A 20,680-nucleotide genomic window follows, 5' to 3' on the forward strand; every position below is an offset into this window, starting at 1 on the left:
CAATAGCCCAGGACTGTTCCGGCACTGTACATATGGCCAGCCCAAGACAAATTCTCGTACCAACTTCTTCAACTTGGTCCACACGTTTTGAGAGAAGAGTAGCTTGAAGCTGCACGAACCACATGACAGGGATCCTTGCCGAAGGACCTCAAGATAACACGAATGGCAGGGGACGTGTTGCCCAAGTCGTCTCTTGCATGGATACATAGCCGTTCTCAGCCAAGAGTTCACGTGATCAAAGTTTACATACAAGTTTCTTGTACACACGTGGAAGATCGTCCATTTAATGAGCAAGTAAAAAGGGGTTTGATTACTTCACACTTGGGTCTGGAGAGTGAAACAAAAGCTTACATTCACACAGACGTTGAGCCACACGGCTCTGCTTCTCCTTTTATTATACTTTTGTTACATGATGTCATCTTATGAGTGTTCACTTTCCCTAGTATCTACGTAACTCTTTCGCAAGTTCTTTGATGATTTGTTATACTATGTTAAGTAAGACCCAATATACACAATACCTATGCTTTCTTTTGCTTAATCAATCGATATCATGAGCTGTGAACAGAAACTATATATACAGTGTGCACCTGAGTGTGCTGCATAACATACGTACTATTTATGATATAATCCTGTGAATAGATTAGCTGTTTCTCGTGCAGTCTTGCCAACATTCAACCTTTCATATGAATCTGCTTGTTAAACCTTAAATGTCAAGACTAACATCTTTTGAATTCACAATTTTGTAATTTTCAGATTTTTGGTTCATTAAAAATCTCATTTATTTTTCACATATTTCGAAATTTTTTCCTCAAATGTCTGCTTTTGCAGTTCACTTCTCGCTATAAAGAACCGTTTCCTTTACATTTTGATAATTACGAAAGAATTCCTCATTTCTTTATCAATGTGCCACTGACTGCCAACACAACGTAGCCTCCACCACTCGCTTATCACGACCACACCTCACCGCTCTGCCCTCCTCACGAACATCTTCCTCCTCCCTAGAAGTCATCGTCGTCGTCAGGAGGAGGACCCGCTGCCGCCCTCATTCTGGGTCCCTTGAGCTTCGCTCCTCCGTTAGCCATGCTCGTTCCCCCGCTGCCCCGGCCGCCGCCTCCGCTTCCCACGATCTCCGGACGAGCCCCGAGGTCCACGTCAGTGCCGTCGAGGTCGGAGTCGCCGGCACCGTCAAGGTTGAGGTCGGAGTCAGAGTCCAAGGATTCTGAGTCGAGGTCGCCCGTCATGCTGCCGAAGACTCGACGTCCACCTGCGTGGTAGAGGACATGGATTTAGGACGGATGTCATTATAGATAAGGGAGGGTAGGGGAAGAAGGGGAAGTATTGGGCCGTAAAACATCAAAATATCAGGAAAGGAAAAATTATCTGAAAACGTATCTACATCGATATTCCGATAATGATACATAATTACACTAATTCTACTTAAGGATTACAAAAGTCAAGCAACACAGGTTCTAGGATGGCTGGGAAATGAACATTAAATCTGAGTAAGCTGTGAGTGCAGAGTGTAAACCTTTTCCCTGAATGCAGACGGACATGTCGTATGTGACCTTAATTGAAAACCCGTTCCCGACCGGAAGGCGGTATCGACATAAAAGATATCGGCTAAACTTGAATGTTACGGTTTACCTACACACTTTGCTATTGAATCTGCCTCTCATCCAAACCCACAGATTGTGGGGACATCAGTCGTACTTTCACGAGAAAACATGCTGAATGCAGTAACCAAAATATATGAAAATACAGTAGATCTCATCGCATCAACTTAAATGGCCAGAAACTCGTGAGAAAAAAAGAACGCCTCTGGACACGAGTGTAGTGGGTAATGATTTCTAATTATTAGCCAAAACTAAAGTTCCTCTGATCAGACCTCAACATTGGTCACGCGGGACTTTGTAAATGTAATGATCGTACATTAATAACGACTTAAATGGGCCCATTGTTTGAACGAAAACTCTACTCAATGATGGCATGTAAGCTCTTGTCTAAAGACTGTCACATTCATTCACTGTGACCAATAACAACACAGTGAGTGGGTATCACTCCGCCCTCGCTTGCTCTCCGCCCACTATCGTCAGTGTCACGCGGGACATCGACAGGTGAACGTATTCTCGCATTACACAATCACATCGAACTATGAAGTGATATTGAGAGATGTATGGTTTACTTTGTCGTACATTGGAAAAGTGGTGTGTATTTTGTTTCTACGTTCAAGTCGTAAATCTGATAATATTCAGTAGAATTATCGACTGCAGATTCTTCTAGCCTGTTCCTACTGATGGAAAGGAAGCCTGAATCCACAATGTAAGCATTTTTTACCATTATCTGTGTGTATGAGAATATATTAATGGGTGAACAATACATGTTTCATATTAGTAAAGAGAGTATATATGTGTGTGTGTATTGTACACAGTATCTTCAGAGTGGTAACAACTGTCTCGTTGTTGCCATGTTTGCGACTATGACATTGATACGATTTCATGAGGTATTTTTGGCTACTGTGTCATTGCTGGTGGCTCAGGGGTCGAGTCTTCGACTTATTACTTTACTTGTGCAAGGCGTGACCAGATGGTCTGTCCCACTGCAGTTTAGTGAATTTGATTTAATTTGTAATTGTAATTATTGGAATCGTTTCCACATATTTTTTTGGGCGAACCGTTATCATAATCGACTGTACTTACGGAGGAATTATAACACGTGAACACCACTATTCCTCTGGCGCTCAAATGTTATCGTGTCGTTGCTGTATAGTTCCGCTACGGTGCTCATTTTGTAACCCTTCGTCTGGCGTTATTGACTCGTTATTGATCGAACTGACATTGATTCTTTATATAACAAGTAGCATAAGATATTACTTCATCATCAAAGCTTATAAGCGAACTCGAGACGTCACTGTGTCTGGGTGGCTGAGGTTCTGATGTACGCGTCGTTGTTGGAGGAAAAACATGCAAATACGTAGCTTGTAAAGGAAAGAAAGGGAGCGGGGTATGGTCATAGGAAGACTAACTAGTGTTCACGTGGCATCTCCAAAGGGTTTGGCCGAGAGGCTATCGCGTTCTGTTGTGAAGGTCCGAAGGCACTCCTTCGAACTCCGGAGGCAACGGGCCACGATGCAGGTACACCAACACCTCACAACCAGACTGACGCAGAACTGGTGTAAAAGTGGCGGTTCTCCAACAACGTTAGGAAATTTAAACACAAGTACTTACACAGAATGGTATGGACAGAAAGTACTTCACCAACAGAATGGTGCATAACTAGGAGGGAAAGTATTTTTCCAACAGAAAGATGCTGAACTAGAAGAGAAGATATCTTCAACAGAATGCTGCAGAAATGTGGCAAAACTGTCTCCAACAGAGTGGTGAAGAATCGAACAGTAGCTCCTCTGTAGCTTCGTAGTCCAGACACAGCAGGATCTCGCTAACCCTGTGAGGCACTGATGGCGTTATCTGTCAAGCAGATCCTCACTCTTGCAACTGACTGGGATAGTAACGTCCTTCAGGAAGAGGACGCTAACCTCTCATCCGAGCACCGACCTCTAGCTTGAGCGCCCGGCCTCACTTGAGCAACTGCTCCATCATTATAGAGAGACCCGAGCACCAACCTTCGCCATACATAAGGACTGTAATTATGGACCTTTTACGAGTCTCATAAACGCAGGAAAATTGGTGGCCAGCGGGTACCCCTCACCTTAATGATTCGGTCAGGTGGTACACTCCATCTTCACTGACTTATCTTCCACATCACTTTGTAAGGTATCACCAGCAGACATCATCATCACTCTACCCTTCATTATCTACCAGAACTCTCTCCATCACCATCATCAAACCGTCGCTTTCCAGCCATCGTTAACTTGGTCACTATCTCACTGATTTTCTCTTGCCTTCACTTTCCATTCATCACAATCTAATGTCACTGTCAAGCTGTAACTGTCCCTCATTCTCTATATATCACCAATCAACCCTTCATTCTTGACGCATCACTTCTCAATCATCAGTGTATTTCCTTCACCATCCACCCATAACAATGTAACTGACACTGCCATTGCTATCCAGACTTCGAGCCACCACATACATCACTATCTAACCATCGTCCTCCACTCGTCATTAACCACTGCTACCGAACACTCAATCTTCAACCATCATTATCTACCATTCAATTTCAACCGTCACCATTCATAACTATCTGGCCATTTCTTATTTATCGAAAATTCAACTGTCATTCTCCGTCTACCGCTATATAAACATCAGTAATTCTAGTTGATATGTTTAGTTACTGTTTGTTAGAAGTATTCTTATTTAAAGAACTGCCTTGTTTCTCTAACAAAAGAAAAATCAGAGCCACGCAACCAGTTTGTTCCTTTCGAATTCATCCTATTCTCTGCTAAATACTTTGTATAGAAAACTTTGAAAAAGTTATAGAAACTATTGTACAAAAGAATATCATTCACCTAATCATTTGGTGTACTATTATTCAAGATAAACTTCTGATATCAAAACACGATGCTTTACATGTCCAATAAGACTGTCCCATGGTTAGCAAAAGGCGGCATCAGATTTCATCTGTGTTACACTTCTAGCAGTTTTGCGAAGACTTTGCCCTAGATTTCGTGGAAGAAGGTTAAGCATATAGCTGATCAGACACACAGTTTGGGAACGTCGGAGTTTCGGAGCAAAACGAAATAATGAGGCACAGAACATTCCTGCTTGGTGGTGCTGTTGGTCCGTCCTGGTTCTAGGTATGGTCGTCCCCTGACTGAAAGATCTTCATGATTAGTTTATCTCAAATGTGGTCTGTGTAAAGCTCGTATGGATGCTACATTATCATTATTAACGATAAACTGGGATGATTGCTTGTAAAAATGAGGTTACACAAAGTGTTTACTCGTGTATATTGATAGATACAGTTTGTTCGTTATTGACGATGTTTGCTGTTATTGTTGCGGCCAGTACGAGTTCGAATGGGTTCGATGCCGTATGGCCTCGCACTGCCACCCTGGGATGAGGGATATCTGGTATATAGTTACCTTTCTACAGTACAGAGAGTTTGGCACTGTGGCGATTACGTGGTTACGATTTATGTTAAGTGTGAAGAGTTTTACGCTCGTGTTCCTCCGCTTCTTAACCTATATATATATATATATATATGTCTTGTCTTCACTCCTACGTGTGTAATACACGCACATACACACACACACACACACCGCTGCCTAAGCCAGGTACCCATTAATCGACCTACCCTAAAGGGAAAATGAACACTGGTTGGGTGTGGGCCGAGTGCCGCGCCCGATTTGAACCCACGCAGGCGCGACCCAGGGCAGGCTCCGTACTGATTCGTGATCAGCAGCGTTAACCACAACGCCACGGACACCCTTGTGTGTGTGTCCTGCCCTGGGAGAAGGGTTGCCACTGCTGGCGGGGTACTTTGCATATAAATAACCCGTTTAGTGCAACCTAATTTGTTTTTAATGGTACAGTTTTAGTGGCAATAAAAGATCCTATAAACAGTTCTTTGTCTAGAAGATGTGGTCACTGGATTAAGTTTGCTGTTATTTTTCAGATACTTTGTAAGACGAAATAATGACTTCCTAATGTGATTCGTTTATTTTGTTCATTGTGACCTGTCATACAACATGAGTAGTGCAGGAATAACTCAGTCAAGAAGTACGTAGCGTGTAGTTTTGTAGGTGTTATAATACTCGCAGTCTGATTAGTTGTTGTAACAGTTACACATTTGACTCTAACAAAATGTACAGTGTGTACCAGTATGACGGTAACGTCTGTAAACATATATCAGCAAAGATGACAGTACTGGTTGTGGCTCTTCCACGGTGGCGGGGTCGCTGCCACCAGGGGGCTGTTCCCTCCCGGCCCTCTACCCAGGGAACAGCACTGTACAGTTCTTAACCTGCCTGGCCCCAGGCTCCAACCCTCTCCTAATTAACTACTTGTGCAAAGCTCTGTCCTCCAACACGACTTCCTTCGAACTTACAAGTGTCTCAACATATAAGTAACGTATAATCTACGACGAGGAATACATACATGTGAGTGCCAATGATTAAGACACAGTGCCAATAAGTGCTACATGAACATTTCCCTACGAGATATAAGGATAGCTAATTACTGAAGAACAGCCATGAGGTGAATCTATCCGTGTCTGTACCAGTGAACTGTCAGTCATACACCTTCAACCGAAATCAGAACTCTATATTACTTTATTCGGTTTTCCTTCTTTGGTCGCAAGTCTCCGGGGCGCTTCCTGACGATTACTCGAGACCTGGGTGGATGACATACACACTGTTAAGGGGTCATATTCACGTGTTGCACTCAGAATCACAACCATCTCCATCACCCAGGAATACTCGAGTGCATCCAGTAAAACAATAAGTTAATCAAGTCTACCAGACACCAACAGTCAACCATGTATATCTGACAGTAACATTCAACCACATTCACCAGTGAACAGTCAATCATGTCCACGCAGGGGCGTATCTAGGGAAAATGCCGCCTATGGCAAGCACTGAAATTGCGCCCCTGGCTTGATGAAAAACTTCAATTTATATAAACTCTTAAAGACTTAAAGCTAAAGACTTATTTGATCAAAATTGTAACGTAGAAGCGGGAATGCAACTGATAGTAGCAAAACATTACTCTAGTTGAAAAGTAGGCGAGTTTCTTTTTTGTCTCACAAAACCAGACTGTTAGAAATGTCAATCGGGAAAGCATATGTCAAAAGACAAACCTATTGAGTGGCGCCCTCCTTCAAGTGGCTCCCAGGGCACCTGTCCTACCCGCCATACCCTACATAGGTCACTGTAACTATTGCCTTTAATTTTTGGTATTTTTCTCAGAAAAAAAATTCCTTGAAAAACATTATGAGAAGTATTTTTCATGCTGAATAGAAATCTTGTGTTAAATTAACGCTTAGTCCTCTTAATCACACCTAATCAAGCTGTTGAATTAAGTCAATTCTAAATTATTTCTGTTCCTTTGCATCTTAGTTTACTGAGTATGTATCGGTAACTGAGAGCATTATGATATATTTTTCATGATTATTTCAAGTTTAGAAGTGTTTGAATATCTCATCTTTCAATCTTGAAACAAAAGGGTTTTTGAGCTAAAAAAAAAAAAAAAAAACTGAATTTTTAGAATTTTCTATGAAAAATAGATTTCCTTTAAAATCTATTTATAAGAAGTATTTTTCATGCTGAATCTGGTGTTAAAATAGCGTTTAGTTGTCTTCATGACATTTTCTTAATCTTTTGAATGAAGTCAATTTAAAGATTTATTTGTTCCCTTGCATCGTATTCACTGAGTATGTATTAGTAAGTGAGAACATTATATTATCCATGATTATTTCGCGTATGGTGAACCATGCCCGTCAGACTGTAACTATCTCAGGTGATCAACTGAGTTACAGTCATTCATGTTCACGAACAATGTCTGTTAATATCAAGTTTACCAAATGAAGAACACTTAAGACAGACAAAGACACCATCATAAGACAGAGGACTGTGAATACTGTCAGGCAGACAAGATAAGGACTGGAACGCGCACTCTAGAAAAGGAATGAACCACGTCAAGCAAACGAGAATAATTAGCGACATACGGCAGAACTGGGACAGTTCTCCACCTTCAACATACAAGAATGGTAGGCAGGAGTTGTCAGTTACGCCTACCTGACACGGACGGTCACCATTCATTAAACGAGATGACAACCACGTCAAGTAAAGCAACGGCCGACCATCGACATTGTTTAGAGGAACGATGACATTATCTCGTGACGAAGTTAGGTTCAGGCGACGCTGGGCGTTCGTTGTAGCCGCTCATTCTAGCACATTACCGACGTCCTCGCACCTCACACGGATTTTAGTCCATTGCTAAGTGCCACATTTGATGTCTGGTTCTCATAATTCTACGGAATTTTGACACTCAGTATTTACCCGTCTCGAAGTATTGTAGTAATCAGAACTAAGAGATGTGTTCAGAACGAGAAAGTGTATGAATGCTAGCGAGAGTGAGGAGGAGAGGTGAAGTGCGTTAAAGTATGGATCGTGGAATCATCAGCGGAGGAATGAAAAGGCTGGAATTTGAAGAGAAAAAAAATCGTTTATGAAGAGGAGTAGGTAACCAGACTGACCCCCTGAGAGACACCTTTGTTGATGGGATAAGAGGGAAAAAGTCTCTCCGTGAACGACTATGAAGAAGACCGACTAAAAGAGGAATGTATGCACGGGAGATCAGAGGAATGTATGCACGAGAGATCAGAGGGAATGTATGCACGAGACATCAGAGGGAATGTATGCACGAGACATCAGAGGGAATGTATGCACGAGAGATCAGAGGGAATGTATGCACGAGACATCAGAGGGAATGTATGCACGAGAGATCAGAGGGAATGTATGCACGAGACATCAGAGGGAATGTATGCACGAGAGATTAGAGGGAATGTATGCACGAGACATCAGAGGGAATGTATGCACGAGACATCAGAGGGAATGTATGCACGAGAGATCAGAGGGAATGTATGCACGAGACATCAGAGGGAATGTATGCACGAGACGTCAGAGGAAATGTATGCACGAGAGATCAGAGGAATGTATGCACGAGAAATCAGAGGGAATGTATGCACGAGACATCAGAGGGAATGTATGCACGAGAGATCAGAGGGAAATCAAGATAGGGAAGTTTAGAAAGCAAAGACCTACACCATACATCAAATGTTATGGATGAGTCTTGGATTCATCCTGTCAAACCTTTACTTGATTATGAGATTGTTAAGCTTTTTTTCTTTTTTAACGACTTGTTCGTAAAGTTATCCTCATCGACAGTAACTGAGGCGGGATAAGAATTTGGAGTAGTAGCATTTGGTCATATTGGTCTATGGTAATTCTTCCTCTGTACTGATACCCTCTACAAGATTCACCATTGACACTTATTCACCATCATCGACTATGTAGCTATCACTACTTCCGTTACTGGAGCGATCATTGTGGTCACTGCCATCTTGGGATCAACATGAATATTAAAGGTGTCCCATTATGACCATCATGGCCAGATCTCTTGTCATTAACACTAGCATTAACAACTCGCTCGTCACCACTATGAATCACTCACCATCTACCATGTCATTACCACCCAGTCAGCCACTGTCACCATATCCACTCCCACCACTGGCACCATCTTTATCACCTCGTCACCTACCTCATCAACATAATCAGATATCCGGCAATACCAACCCGCCCATCACCCACCCAGCATAATCACCACCGTCACCGTAGCTGCCATCATCAACCCGCCAATATCACCACCACCACCACCACAGTACTCCACCACCTCCACAGTGCACCACCACCACCACAGTGCACCACCACCACCACAGTGCACCACCACCACCACCACAGTACTCCACCACCTCCGCTGTCTTCGCCACCGTCAGCACTGTCACCATCATCACCAGTCATACCACCATCTCTATCATCAGCACCATCATCTTCATCATTATCATCACCATCACTATCATCATCGTCATCATCTCTACCATCACCATTATCACCACTACCATCGTAATCATCATCATGAGTATCACCATCATCACTACCATCATCATCATCATCACTATCATCATCATCATCATCATCACTATCATCATCATCATCATCATCATCATCACTTACCTTTCTCGGAATTTTTCTTGACCTGTTTATCCAGCATTTTCTCCTTGGCCATGTCCTTGAGCAGCTCGTCGTCGTCGTCATCGTCGTCATCATCGTCATCATCGTCCGAGTCGTCCGAATCCTCGCCGGCGCTGGTCAGACGGTTCTCCTCCGTCCGCAGCTTCTCCAGCATCTTCCGCGTCGCCGACTGCCAGGGATAACACACACACGAGTCACATACATCAAGTTAAGGTGTTGCTACTAATTGCTTGCCTTATCTATATTTAGTGCAATATTCCTATGAGTCCACGGGGACTCATAGGAATATCGCTCTCCCAGGTTACCTATTCTCCTCATCTGTCTGGCTTCATTCTCTTTACTGTGACGCTACAGTTTTCGTCCCTTTCCTTCCCTATCCTCCATCCATCTTTGTCTCTTGACACCTTTACCATCTTCACCTTTGTCCGCCACTCTATGGCTTCTCCCTCCTAACTTCTTTGAGCTCTGTCCACCCTCACCCTTGCCTTTGCCTCCTCCCTTCGGCTGCTGATGTGTGGATTCCTGTCACCCTGGCAGCACTTTCAGCAGCTGTACAGGTAATACAGTGTCTCTCCTGCTGTCGTCTAGGGGGGGAGGCAGGAGGATCCACGTGGCGGAGCTGTGTTGATCAGCAAACAGGGGTGTCGGTCACGTATGCGGCTCCGCAAGACCCCTGAACTACGGTACTCGGCTACCGTTGTCCAGATACCTAATAATGGGGTGAATTCTGACGCTGGATGATGAGGAAATCAGAACTTTGACGGACCGTCAAGTTCTTGGGGATGTAAGGCGCTCAAATTTTGTTTGCGTTCTTCAGGGAAAGAAGGCAAGGGAGAGTGTATGGTTAGGTTAGTGGAAATTCTCTGTTGAGTTTTGGTTCTATAATGCTACCATACATGGTTCCTAAGTTGTGTCTGTTTATACAACCTGATCACAACCGACTCAAATGCTGCGTAACACAAATATTCATAACAAGCACCACCGAGGTCTGCAGGAAAGTGGGCAATGATATATCGAGTTCTAATTTCCCTGTTACTATAAAAGAAGAACTATTTCTGGAGGGTCTGAAATATCGTATGTGGCTGTGAGCTCCAGGTTCCTCCCCATCCCACCAGCAGCAACACGCAATCTCCGCCCTGCCCCGCCCCACCTGACCCGCCTGCCCCGCCCCACCTGATCTGCTTGCCCTACCCAGACTTGCGCCATCCTGAACCCGTCAAGTCGCCAAAGACGTACGAACATAGAATTTCGGATCTTTCCTATTACTTCTCACGTCTGTTGTGCGATGACTGTTGACGCTACGTGAGTTGTCCGAGTGTTTATACGACAGAGGCTCTGGCTACGTATACGACTTCTCATCCAGGAGAGAAATAGAATACAGAAAAAAAGAAATGAAAGAAAAAGTACTAGAAATGAAGGAGAGGGGAAAGTAAAGAGAAAAATTAACATGAAACTTAGGAAACGTGTTGTAGTTGTAGTAAGACCAGTAAATCCGGGCGCGAAGGATGTAAGATGGTCCCGAGCATCACCACAACACGACTGAGGACGGTAGCGGTTGCCTGGGCGGCTGCTGTTAACAAACTACAAACACGGAGGGTGTTAGATGGTTGTGAGCATCAGCAGCTACTAGTTTGTCCTGTTTTACTGTCCCATACAAGATGGTCTACGTTAAACAGGCCACTGTTCAAAGAAGCTGGCGATTCAGCGTTTGCTAGTTGCCCGACCGCTGAAAGGTTGTAAAAGCACAATCTATGTTCTATTATAACGACACCATCCTTTAAGGACACTTTAACTAATCATTAAGAAGGTTTTTCTAGGATACTCTGAGGCTCCTTCTGCAGGTGCGTGCTCGCACGGCCTCTTCCTGGGAAGGTGTCCAGACTCGCTCATATCTTGACATAATTACGACGGAAAAGTTTACGGCGCGTGAGATGTTTGGACGATGCATCAGCTATTAAGCTTCTTGACAACCGAGAGGACGTGGCGATGATAGCAACTGTGGCCGATGACGATGACAACACGAAAGGCAACAAAGTATAATGACGACGGAGAACTACATTCACGAGGACGGACGCCTACATCGTCGATGACATCAAGGACGGTAGAACAACAACGACGACGTCACTAACAAGACGGACGATTGGTTTAGAGAACTACAACCTCACATGGTAGCGCGTCGTTAACAAGAGCGACGACGGCTCGTTCTGCTGCCCAGCCTCCTCCACCAACTTAGGTAGCAAATACCCCGGGAGGCCCGGCCACCGCCGCAGGATGGACTGGTTCTACAGTTTTACAGGTGGCCTACTGTCACCCCCAGGCTCCTGCCTGTCGGTTGTGCTCGCTCAGGGATCAGACTAGGTCGCAAGAGGGTGGTGCCCAGGAGGCACGTCAGAGACGCACGAAGGCCCCCAGGAGGCACGACAGGGACGGTAGCTCCCCAGTAGCGTGTCCTCGCCTCCTTCTCACCATCTTCACAAGTCACCTCCATTGCCATCCCTAACGTTTTCCCCTCATCATTACCAACCATCCCCAACACCCTTCAACACCAGTGCTGTCCACCTTCAACACCATCCCGACTGCAGATAACCTTACGTATGCCATACGATAGTTGGAAGATCTTCTTCCTCCACGGGCAGTCGAGGACGTGGCCAGCAAGTTAACGTGACTAACACGTCCTGGCTGGTCTGGTGCACTGTTACGGAAGCTCATTCAGGACGCAACCTGGTGTCTTCACTTAACTTGTGCTTGTGGACTGCAGAATGTGTATTAGATCAATTTTTGTCTCGTAAATTTACACTTTTCCTCTTAGTATACTTAATGCACTTCATGATTTTATACATGATACTCTACAAAGTCTTCCATACCTCTTTTGCCAAGTGAGAAGCATTTCTGAGTGCAGATATATAAATCCCTTACAGGATTTTCAAGCGTGAGCTGTACGTATCCTTTTAGTGCACAAGAAGGACAATCTGAGTGATTTCAGTCATTCTCAGTAGTTTAGATTCTTAACAGAGTTAGTGCCGACCGTGTGAGATCTTGGCATCTTAACTATGTCATTTCGTCCGCCTTGAAAGATGACGTCACCACACAACTGTTCTCTTGTCGTGACAGTTTCTTTAAGATCGAGATTAATGGTTTTGCCTGCCTTGTGTTGCAGGTCCGTAGTACCCACCCTGCCAGCTCGTCATGACAGAACTCAGCTGCTGCTATGCTGTAGTGTTGTGTCGTGTCCGGTACTCTGAACAACAATGGTCTTGGTTCCTTCTTTCTTCCCATATTTGTAGAGCTGAAAACTCGCCCACCTGAGCACCCTCACTACCCGCCCACCTCAGCACCCTCACCACCCACCAACCTCAGCACCCCACCCCCAACCCCCATCCACACTCACCTCCCTCTCAGCCATCTTGTCCTGCTCGAGTCTGTCGTAGTCGTCCAGCTGGTTCTCGAGGTACGACAGGCTGATGAACTTCTGGACGAACATCTCGTACTGCCGCTTCAGGTCTTGCTCCAGCTTTTCATACTCGTCCATGAAAGCGGGTCTGTAGGGGACACGAAAACGACTCGTTCGTTACACGTCACGAATACGTTATTTTTACTCAATCAGGTCAGAAGCAATGTTGCAGGCACGTCAGGGACGCATTACTGATGTTAGAGACGTCAGGGGTACGTCACCGATTCTAAAAACACGTCAGGGACACTTCACGGATGTTGCAGACAAGTCAGGGACTCATCGCGGATTTTAAAGACATTAGGGACACGTCATGTACATGTCTCAGACGTTATAGACACAACAGGCATGCGTCACAGACATTAGAGTCGTCGGGGACACGACACAGACGTCGGAATGTGTCGGGGATACGTAGCAGACAATAGAGACACGTCACAGACGTTACGAAACTTTGGAACACGTCATGGATACGTTAGCCTGACGTCAAAGACACGTCATTACTTTAAGACTGATCAAGTCTGTTATGCCAAAATGATGATCATAGATGATGAATGTGTAGAACGAGCAATTGGTTCCCATGTGAGGCGAGGGTACCAGGCACCAGCGTCTGTTGAGGAGGTGCGTTACTACAGTTGAGTCGACAGAGGTGAGGCGGAGTGGCCCCAGGGTCTAGCGAGGGGAGGACAGGACGGAGTGATAGGGTCAGGAATTTGTATGATAGACATGAGAGGTGGAGCCCCACGTTTGTAGGATTCCCTCTCCTGTATGCCTGAACAGGTAAGTATTCACACACACGCACACACACACAGACGGACACACACATACACACACACACACACACACACACACACAGACGGGCTTATGAGTTACAGGTGGTATAGAGGTTAGCGTCGCTAACCATAATACAAGCACGAGCTCATCCGAGCTCGAATTTTGGGCGTGGCAGTCGGCCCTCAAACAACCTAGTTATCAATCTTCCTCTCGAGGCTGGCCGATATATAAGGCTTAGGCTGGGTGTGTGTCTGTAGTCTACATAGACACATGAAAGTAAACATGTGGCACATGCACAGTGTTAAGAGAAGGGGCAAAACGCTCCCCGTGTTATAAATAGTAATCACAAACATCTACTGATTCATCACCTTTATACATCATCAAGAGAACAGAGTATACCCTCTGTTCTAACACTGCTGATCCGTCTGATGAATCATTATACTACATTATGATGACACAGTTACCAGACTGTAGATCAAAGCAAGAGGAAATATGCATCAGGAAATATCTCCGTGAGGAGGGCACCCACCCTGAGTGGCCCGAGGGCAGCCACCTCACCAACCCCAAAAATCATGTAAAACGAAAAGAATAAAAGAGAACGAAAAACGGAGAGGCGGAGATACGCTCATCAAGGAGGCACGAACGTGGGTCCTCGCCTAGAGTTACGAGAAGGATGAATCTTCATGAAGCGTACTGCTGGGGATGCCGCCAACATCAGAGTCAGCTCGAAATAGGCAGGCGTGCCGAACGTCAGCCGGGGAGATGAAGACAAGTATATTGTCAGTCATGGAGCCGGACGGGAGAGCCACGTCAAGGGACGCGGAACAGATGTTCAGACTTTCAGTGAACACATTGGACGAAAGAAGTAATCTTTGCAGAACTTAACGTAATGTTTCACATATTCGCTTATGATCTCATTCGAGCAGATCGCCTCAAGAAAATAAGCATGCAATTTTCTGCGAATGCCTCGACCCACATCATTACACGTGTCACACACAAAGGAACAATAAAACCTAATCTGGACCTGTACTGAGACGTCTTGGGCGGCGTCGTACCCTGGATGGAAAGGATCATCAAGAAACAAACAGTAAGATGAGAGGGACAGACTGGAGCTTGGTAAGAGCAGCCTGAGCCAGCCCTGTGCCCTCCTGTCAGAGGTCATCACAGGGAGGGTCATCATCCTGAACTCATTTCAGCGACATTTCATGCTCCGAATCCACAGGTGGAATGCATATTTCAAGGACATACATCCAATCATAAATGAAGAACCATTCGCCAATCCCATTTTACATGGAATGTATGACCGTAAACCGCCATTGGTGAAAGTGAATGACAGAACGTAGTGCCAGCGCACAGCCAAGAACAAAGTGAAAAAAGAAATCCCAGCGCCAGGCAGGTGCCAGGCAACTCATACCTGGAATGAGATCATGACACTTGGCACACTGGACCGAGTCGACCAGGGGGTCGGGGATCTACCCCTCCCAGACATCGCTTCACTCATTAACTCAAAAAAATATCTTACGAATATTTTTTTAGAACGAGATTAAATAGCCAAATGCTGACTGTGCGGACATCATGAGGATCTGTTTGATTAGTAACACTATGATATCCATCGGTGTATAACTATGCATGTGCATGAATTATACACGCAAGTTACGGATCACAAGTTGCTCGCCCAGGGAATAATGTACAAGTCACAGTAACTCAAGGTAGTACATCAGTAGACTGAAAAGAAAATGGAAGTATTTTCAAGAGTGTACCAGAGTGATGTGATGGTGAACACGTGCGACACATGGGCATGGTATGGTGAACAAGACACGCGGCAGTACCGCACGTGCACCTCGTAGCAGGCTTAGTGGTGTATATCTACATTTACGATGACACACACACACACACACACACACACACACACATTCCTGGTGAGTTAAAACGCCTTGCCTGAACACGAAAGAAAAGTCTTGTCTTCACAGTACAGGTTGCCTTACACCAAGATTTCCAATCGTTTTTTAGTGGCAATCATCGATTTACTTTCGTTTATTTTTGGTTATTGGTCACCATTAAATGCCATCCAGTTTAGAAATATAAACAAATTCTTCAGTAAGTTCATCCCTGACCGAAGACTGATTATGAAAACAACGAAAGTATGTGACGCACCGGACTTTTTTTAAGGTGATTAGCCTCTTCTGTCCCCGGTCAAGTCCCGTTTTCTTCTTGTCGATCTTGGCCTCCAGGTTGGATTGATCTGAGCCCACGTTTTCTATGGCTGTCTGGTTGCGCTTGACCTCGTCCTCGCAGGCGTGTATGGCCGACTGTATCCCCGCCTCCACCTCCGTCAGCTCCAGCTGTCTGTTGATGATGCCGGTGCGGATCTCCTGCGCCCAAGGACAACACCTGTTAGTAAAGCTCCTAAGAAAATGGGCTACGGTGGCGATTCAGGCCCATTACTTGATGTGCCAACAAATTATGCTAAGGTCTAGAGGGAACCTAAGTGTGCGGTGTCGAGAATGAAGTATGTAATGTTTTCTATCAGCAACTTAGTGCTGCTTGTTGGGATACTACATGTCATCAGACCCAGAGGCCGAACCTAACCTACATGTATTGATACATTTCAACCCTTTGAACGGGACGGTACGATCCTCCGGTATGGCTTGACCTTTGATCTGATCCTTTAGGGTCGTACCGAGTGTTCAAGGATCACATTATCATGCTCAAGGTGTAAGATAGGTTCCTACGAGACACAGTAACCGCAGAGTGCTTCCCTTACGGTCGGTCCTCAGGTCTTTTTTGAAATTATTCCTGTCCTTTGTTTGGCACCCCTCACCTACCCTCAGGTCTTCCACCCGTCACAGATCACACACCGACCCTAAGATTAACCACTTGTCACAGGTCACATCTCTTACCTTGAAGTCAATATTTCATCGCAGATCACATCACCTACCCTGAGGTCGACTTCCCGTCGGAGGAGGTCGTAAAGGGTGGCGCCACGGCTGGTGATTTCGGAAGCAAGTGACCTGATGTGCTTCAGCTCGGAGATCTGAAACGCATACCAGCTGACAACCGAAAGCCTCATCCAAAACATACCGGATAATATACCAACCTGTAGCAACTACACTTGATATATATATATATATATATATATATATATATATATATATATATATATATATATATTTTTTTTTTTTTTTTTTTTTCAAACTATTCGCCATTTCCCGCATTAGCGAGGTAGCGTTAAGAACAGATGACTGGGCCTTTGAGGGACTACCCTCACCTGGCCCAATTCTCTGTTCCTTCTTTTGGAAAATTAAAAAAAAAAAAAAAAAAAAAAAATATATGTATATATATAAACTACTTTCTCCTTATTCATTCTGTGTTTTTGTCAGAGACGATTTAGGTCATTCCTTTTGAATAACGGATGGTACAGACAAGCAGTAAAGACATCAACGTCATGGGATGTATGAAACACGATAGCTAAATAAAGAAATTTTTAGTGAATACCTTATTTGTGACGTCAAAGTTCAGGGTGGTCTCTGACTGGTCATCAAAGGCGTCCTCCCTCTCAGGGTTGTTCTGTATGGAGGTGTACAGGAGGCTGAGGCCCTTAAGGATCTCCTGAACAGCGTAGCCATCGCTCTGGTAGAGGCGCTTCGTGTTGAGGCGGACGTGCGCTTTGGCCGCCTGCAGCGGAAGGGGTGAGCAATTAGTCAAGGAAAGAGTGACAACAGGAGACTTGATCGTTCTTAAAAGATATTTTCTGGAGCACAACATCATAAGCTCCTAATCAACAGATGATAGATACAGTTTAGTAAAGCTGAATGCGCCTGCCCGCCCACCCATCGTATCCGCCACAACAGGAGGCTGGGAAAATAGCTAAGAGGGAGCGCCATGTCGTTTGGAGAGAATATGATTACATAGAGATTTTATAGAAAAATGTGACTGGAAAAAGTGTTTGCAGTGGGATGTTGGGCAGAGAAGGCTCAAATCTAAATCGGGAAATGGATAAGATTATGCATGGTAATACAAAGGAATTCAAACATCAACAGACTACTGGCTTCTTTCGAGGCTGTTTGTAATAGTGAAAGACATCAGAAACTCGCTTAGTAGAGTGGTTGATGTGGTTAAAAAGGTAAACATGTTTGTCGTGCTTGAATAGACATGTAATGAGTGTTAACATGCAAACTACGATGACGGGAAGGGGAGGTTATGCAGAATAGAAAGCTGTTGGGGGTGGGGGGAGGGGATTAGTGTATGTTTCAAGTACAGGTTAGGAAGCTGTGGGGAGTTAGTATGCAGGGTAAGAAGCCGTGGAGAGTTAGTATGCGAGGTAGGAAGCCGTGGGGAGTTAGCATGCAGGTTAGGTAGCCGTAGGGAGTTAGTATGGAGGGTAGGGAGCCGTGGGGAGTTAGTATGCGAGGTAGGAAGCCATGTGGAGTTAGTATGGAGGGTAGGGAGCCGTGGGGAGGAAGCCTTGGAGAGCGGATGAGTGAGTGGTTATGATGGGGTATGACAGACTGCTATCGTGTCACACAAGGCGAGGACGCCTACGATGACCATCAGCCAGAACTAAAGCTCATGAAGTGTGGTAATGATTCTCTTTTTTTTTCTGGTCTGGGTAAGGTGTGCTGAGTATCGTCTTGAGCACCACTAGTAGTCCTATGGTAGTGTGTATAACTGGATGTTGTCCTGAATGCAGCCGTGCGAATGCGACTTGTATTTGTTTGGAGTGTAGAGTCAGAAAGGCGCATGTCTAGTGCAGTGAAGTTCAAGATTGCGTTGGAGGAACGCCATCTTCCCCTCACCATAAACTGCGCGACGGATCTGATGAATATGACTCTGTCTTGCTCTGTGTCCGTGTCCGTGGGTAGGTCGGCATTAGGGTCGAACCGGTGCACCAGCCAGCCGAGAATCTCGGCCACCAGTGGGAAGTTTGGGCTCCTGAAGTTCTCTACAGAGATGAGGCGCTTGAAGCCCAGCGCCCGCAGCATCTCCGCGCAGTCTGTAATGTTGTAACGCTCACATTAATGGCCAGTTTTCTGTCCGTTTTCTGATAAACATATTTCTCTAACATTTGTTTACACTTGTTTCGGTTTTGTTTTGATAGGTTTTACTGATATGTTAACTCATACTCCGTTCTATCTCATAACAGAACTGGGGTCCCCATCCTTGCACACTGGCAAAGGGCAGGAACGCCTGGTTCTCTAAGGTTAGTTTGCTTCCTTGATGTATTTTATCTAATGACTGATATATCAATAATGACCATTGCCAAACAACTGAACAGCACCAGGCCGATCATGATCACAAGAAATCAGCTCTTTTGTAATGTATCTCATCAATGAACAAAAAAAATCTTTACATGGTTAGACTCTGAGACATTTTCATTCTGTTGCAGATTTCTTCGTATATCTCTATTTAGATATATTTCCACACTGACATCTGTCTCTACAGGTAATTACCATCTAGGGTTTTACACTTATCAAATTTTCCCGAACAGTATACACACGAATATTCCATCTATTGCGTAATCACTGCTGGGTTTATATGAACTAATTTTGGATGCTGGATATCTTGAATTTGTATCGCTTAAATGTTACACGCATTCATTCACAATTCCTGTAGTCAGCGATGTTGTAACTACTAGTAATTGACAAAAATAAGTACAGGGTATACACAGAATTCGGTTGATTTATTTAAGTTCTTATGTATAGTACAAAAAAAAGGTTATTAACTCAATATTATAACTGTCATGCGTACCTAACCACGGTTCTGGAGGCTCCTGTATCTCGATGGTCAAGTATATATATATATATATATATATATATATATATATATATATATATATATATATATATATATATATATATATATATATATATGAAATGTTTCATGCCATAAGACCTCTCATAAGAATTTTCATGTTCAATTTCTTTACATTTCATAAACAAATTCCAGTGATGATCACATTCTCCAATTTTTCGACAGCCTGTGTGAAGTGCAGTATCTCAATCTTACTCATGCGAGGCTTCGGTGGTTCTCCTTAACCTTAGATTTATATGATGTTGGCGTGGTACTTACTTCTTAACTCTCTGTAAGACATTTTGCCTTTGGAAAGCTAGACAAAATCCCTGCGTCAAGTCATCAGCTGACATGTCACTTACGGTATTTGTGTACAGGTTGTTGCCATGGAAACGAGAGTAGTAGCTTCCCTTATATATTGTTATAAACGTCTCCGTGTTGTATATGAATATAGTGCATTATGTGAGATAAACTCCTTGTGTTAGATGTAAGGGACTCTAGCATTATCTATGCATTTCATCATGTATAGAAATTTATGGTGTAAAACGAATGTCATGAATATTTTATTAAGCAATCATCTACTGATTAAAAGAAAAATCATAGATTTGCAGTGAAAACGTACGTGTGATTTTTTTTTAAATATCATTGCACATCCATCGAGTAATCTTTTTTTCTTCTTCATCTTATGAAAACATACATTAAACAAACCATCTTTTGTTTACAAGGTACAAGGTGCACTACGACTACAAGCCTAAATTCAGATTTATGATTTGAAAAAAAATGATAAAACTTGGATACCACTATTGATGACTTATTTTTTGTCGGTCATTTGTGACAGAAGATTCGACTTAGTAAATCAGTTTGATATTGAATTATGAATACTAGAATCCAGTTGTTGGGTCAAATATCCTTTAGGAAATCAGAAATCTAAACAAAACCTTTTATGTACTATCTTAATGAAT

The 20,680-nt window shown here is 44.0% G+C and overlaps 2 protein-coding genes across 4 annotated transcripts in view; one reads left to right on the plus strand and one right to left on the minus strand.

The window, feature by feature from the left end:
- Positions 1-353: 353 nt before the first annotated feature.
- On the minus strand, positions 354-20,108 carry LOC139760670 (clusterin-associated protein 1 homolog). 2 transcript variants are annotated; one of them, XR_011715381.1, is made up of 9 exons: positions 19,998-20,108; positions 18,725-18,921; positions 17,424-17,603; positions 16,867-16,962; positions 16,083-16,300; positions 13,098-13,248; positions 9,692-9,878; positions 6,229-6,291; positions 1,124-1,264 (listed from the first exon to the last, which is right to left on the minus strand). XR_011715381.1 is itself a non-coding variant. In XM_071684185.1 (8 exons), the coding sequence occupies exons 1-8, from the start codon at positions 20,017-20,019 to the stop codon at positions 999-1,001; spliced, it is 1,317 nt and encodes a 438-aa protein (XP_071540286.1). In that variant the 5' UTR covers positions 20,020-20,108; the 3' UTR covers positions 354-998. The 2 variants fall into 2 exon arrangements, 1 of the variants encoding a protein (XP_071540286.1); XM_071684185.1 differs by lacking the exon at positions 6,229-6,291 and having other exon boundaries at positions 354-1,264.
- LOC139760672 (ankyrin repeat domain-containing protein 40-like) overlaps positions 2,300-20,680 on the plus strand; it is a 54,280-nt gene continuing 35,899 nt past the window's right edge. Inside the window, exon 1 of one of the 2 annotated variants that reach the window (XM_071684190.1) lies at positions 2,300-2,319. The gene's annotated coding sequence lies outside the window, so the exon portion shown is untranslated. Of the gene's footprint in view, positions 2,320-19,107; positions 19,129-20,680 lie in introns of those variants that run through there. The other variant, XM_071684188.1, reaches the window with a different exon arrangement.

The sequence above is a fragment of the Panulirus ornatus genome, chromosome 37, assembly GCF_036320965.1.
Source record: "Panulirus ornatus isolate Po-2019 chromosome 37, ASM3632096v1, whole genome shotgun sequence".
Classification (NCBI taxonomy): Eukaryota; Metazoa; Arthropoda; class Malacostraca; order Decapoda; family Palinuridae; genus Panulirus; species Panulirus ornatus.

Coding starts and splice junctions, on each gene's coding strand:
- LOC139760670 (XM_071684185.1), bottom strand. CDS start 20,019: ATGTCTTACAGAGAGTTAAGAA. Junction 16,963..17,423: donor ACTTTGACGTCACAAATAAG/GTATTCACTAAA, acceptor TATGCGTTTCAG/ATCTCCGAGCTGAAGCACAT. Junction 16,301..16,866: donor GACGGGAAGTCGACCTCAGG/GTAGGTGATGTG, acceptor CCTTGGGCGCAG/GAGATCCGCACCGGCATCAT.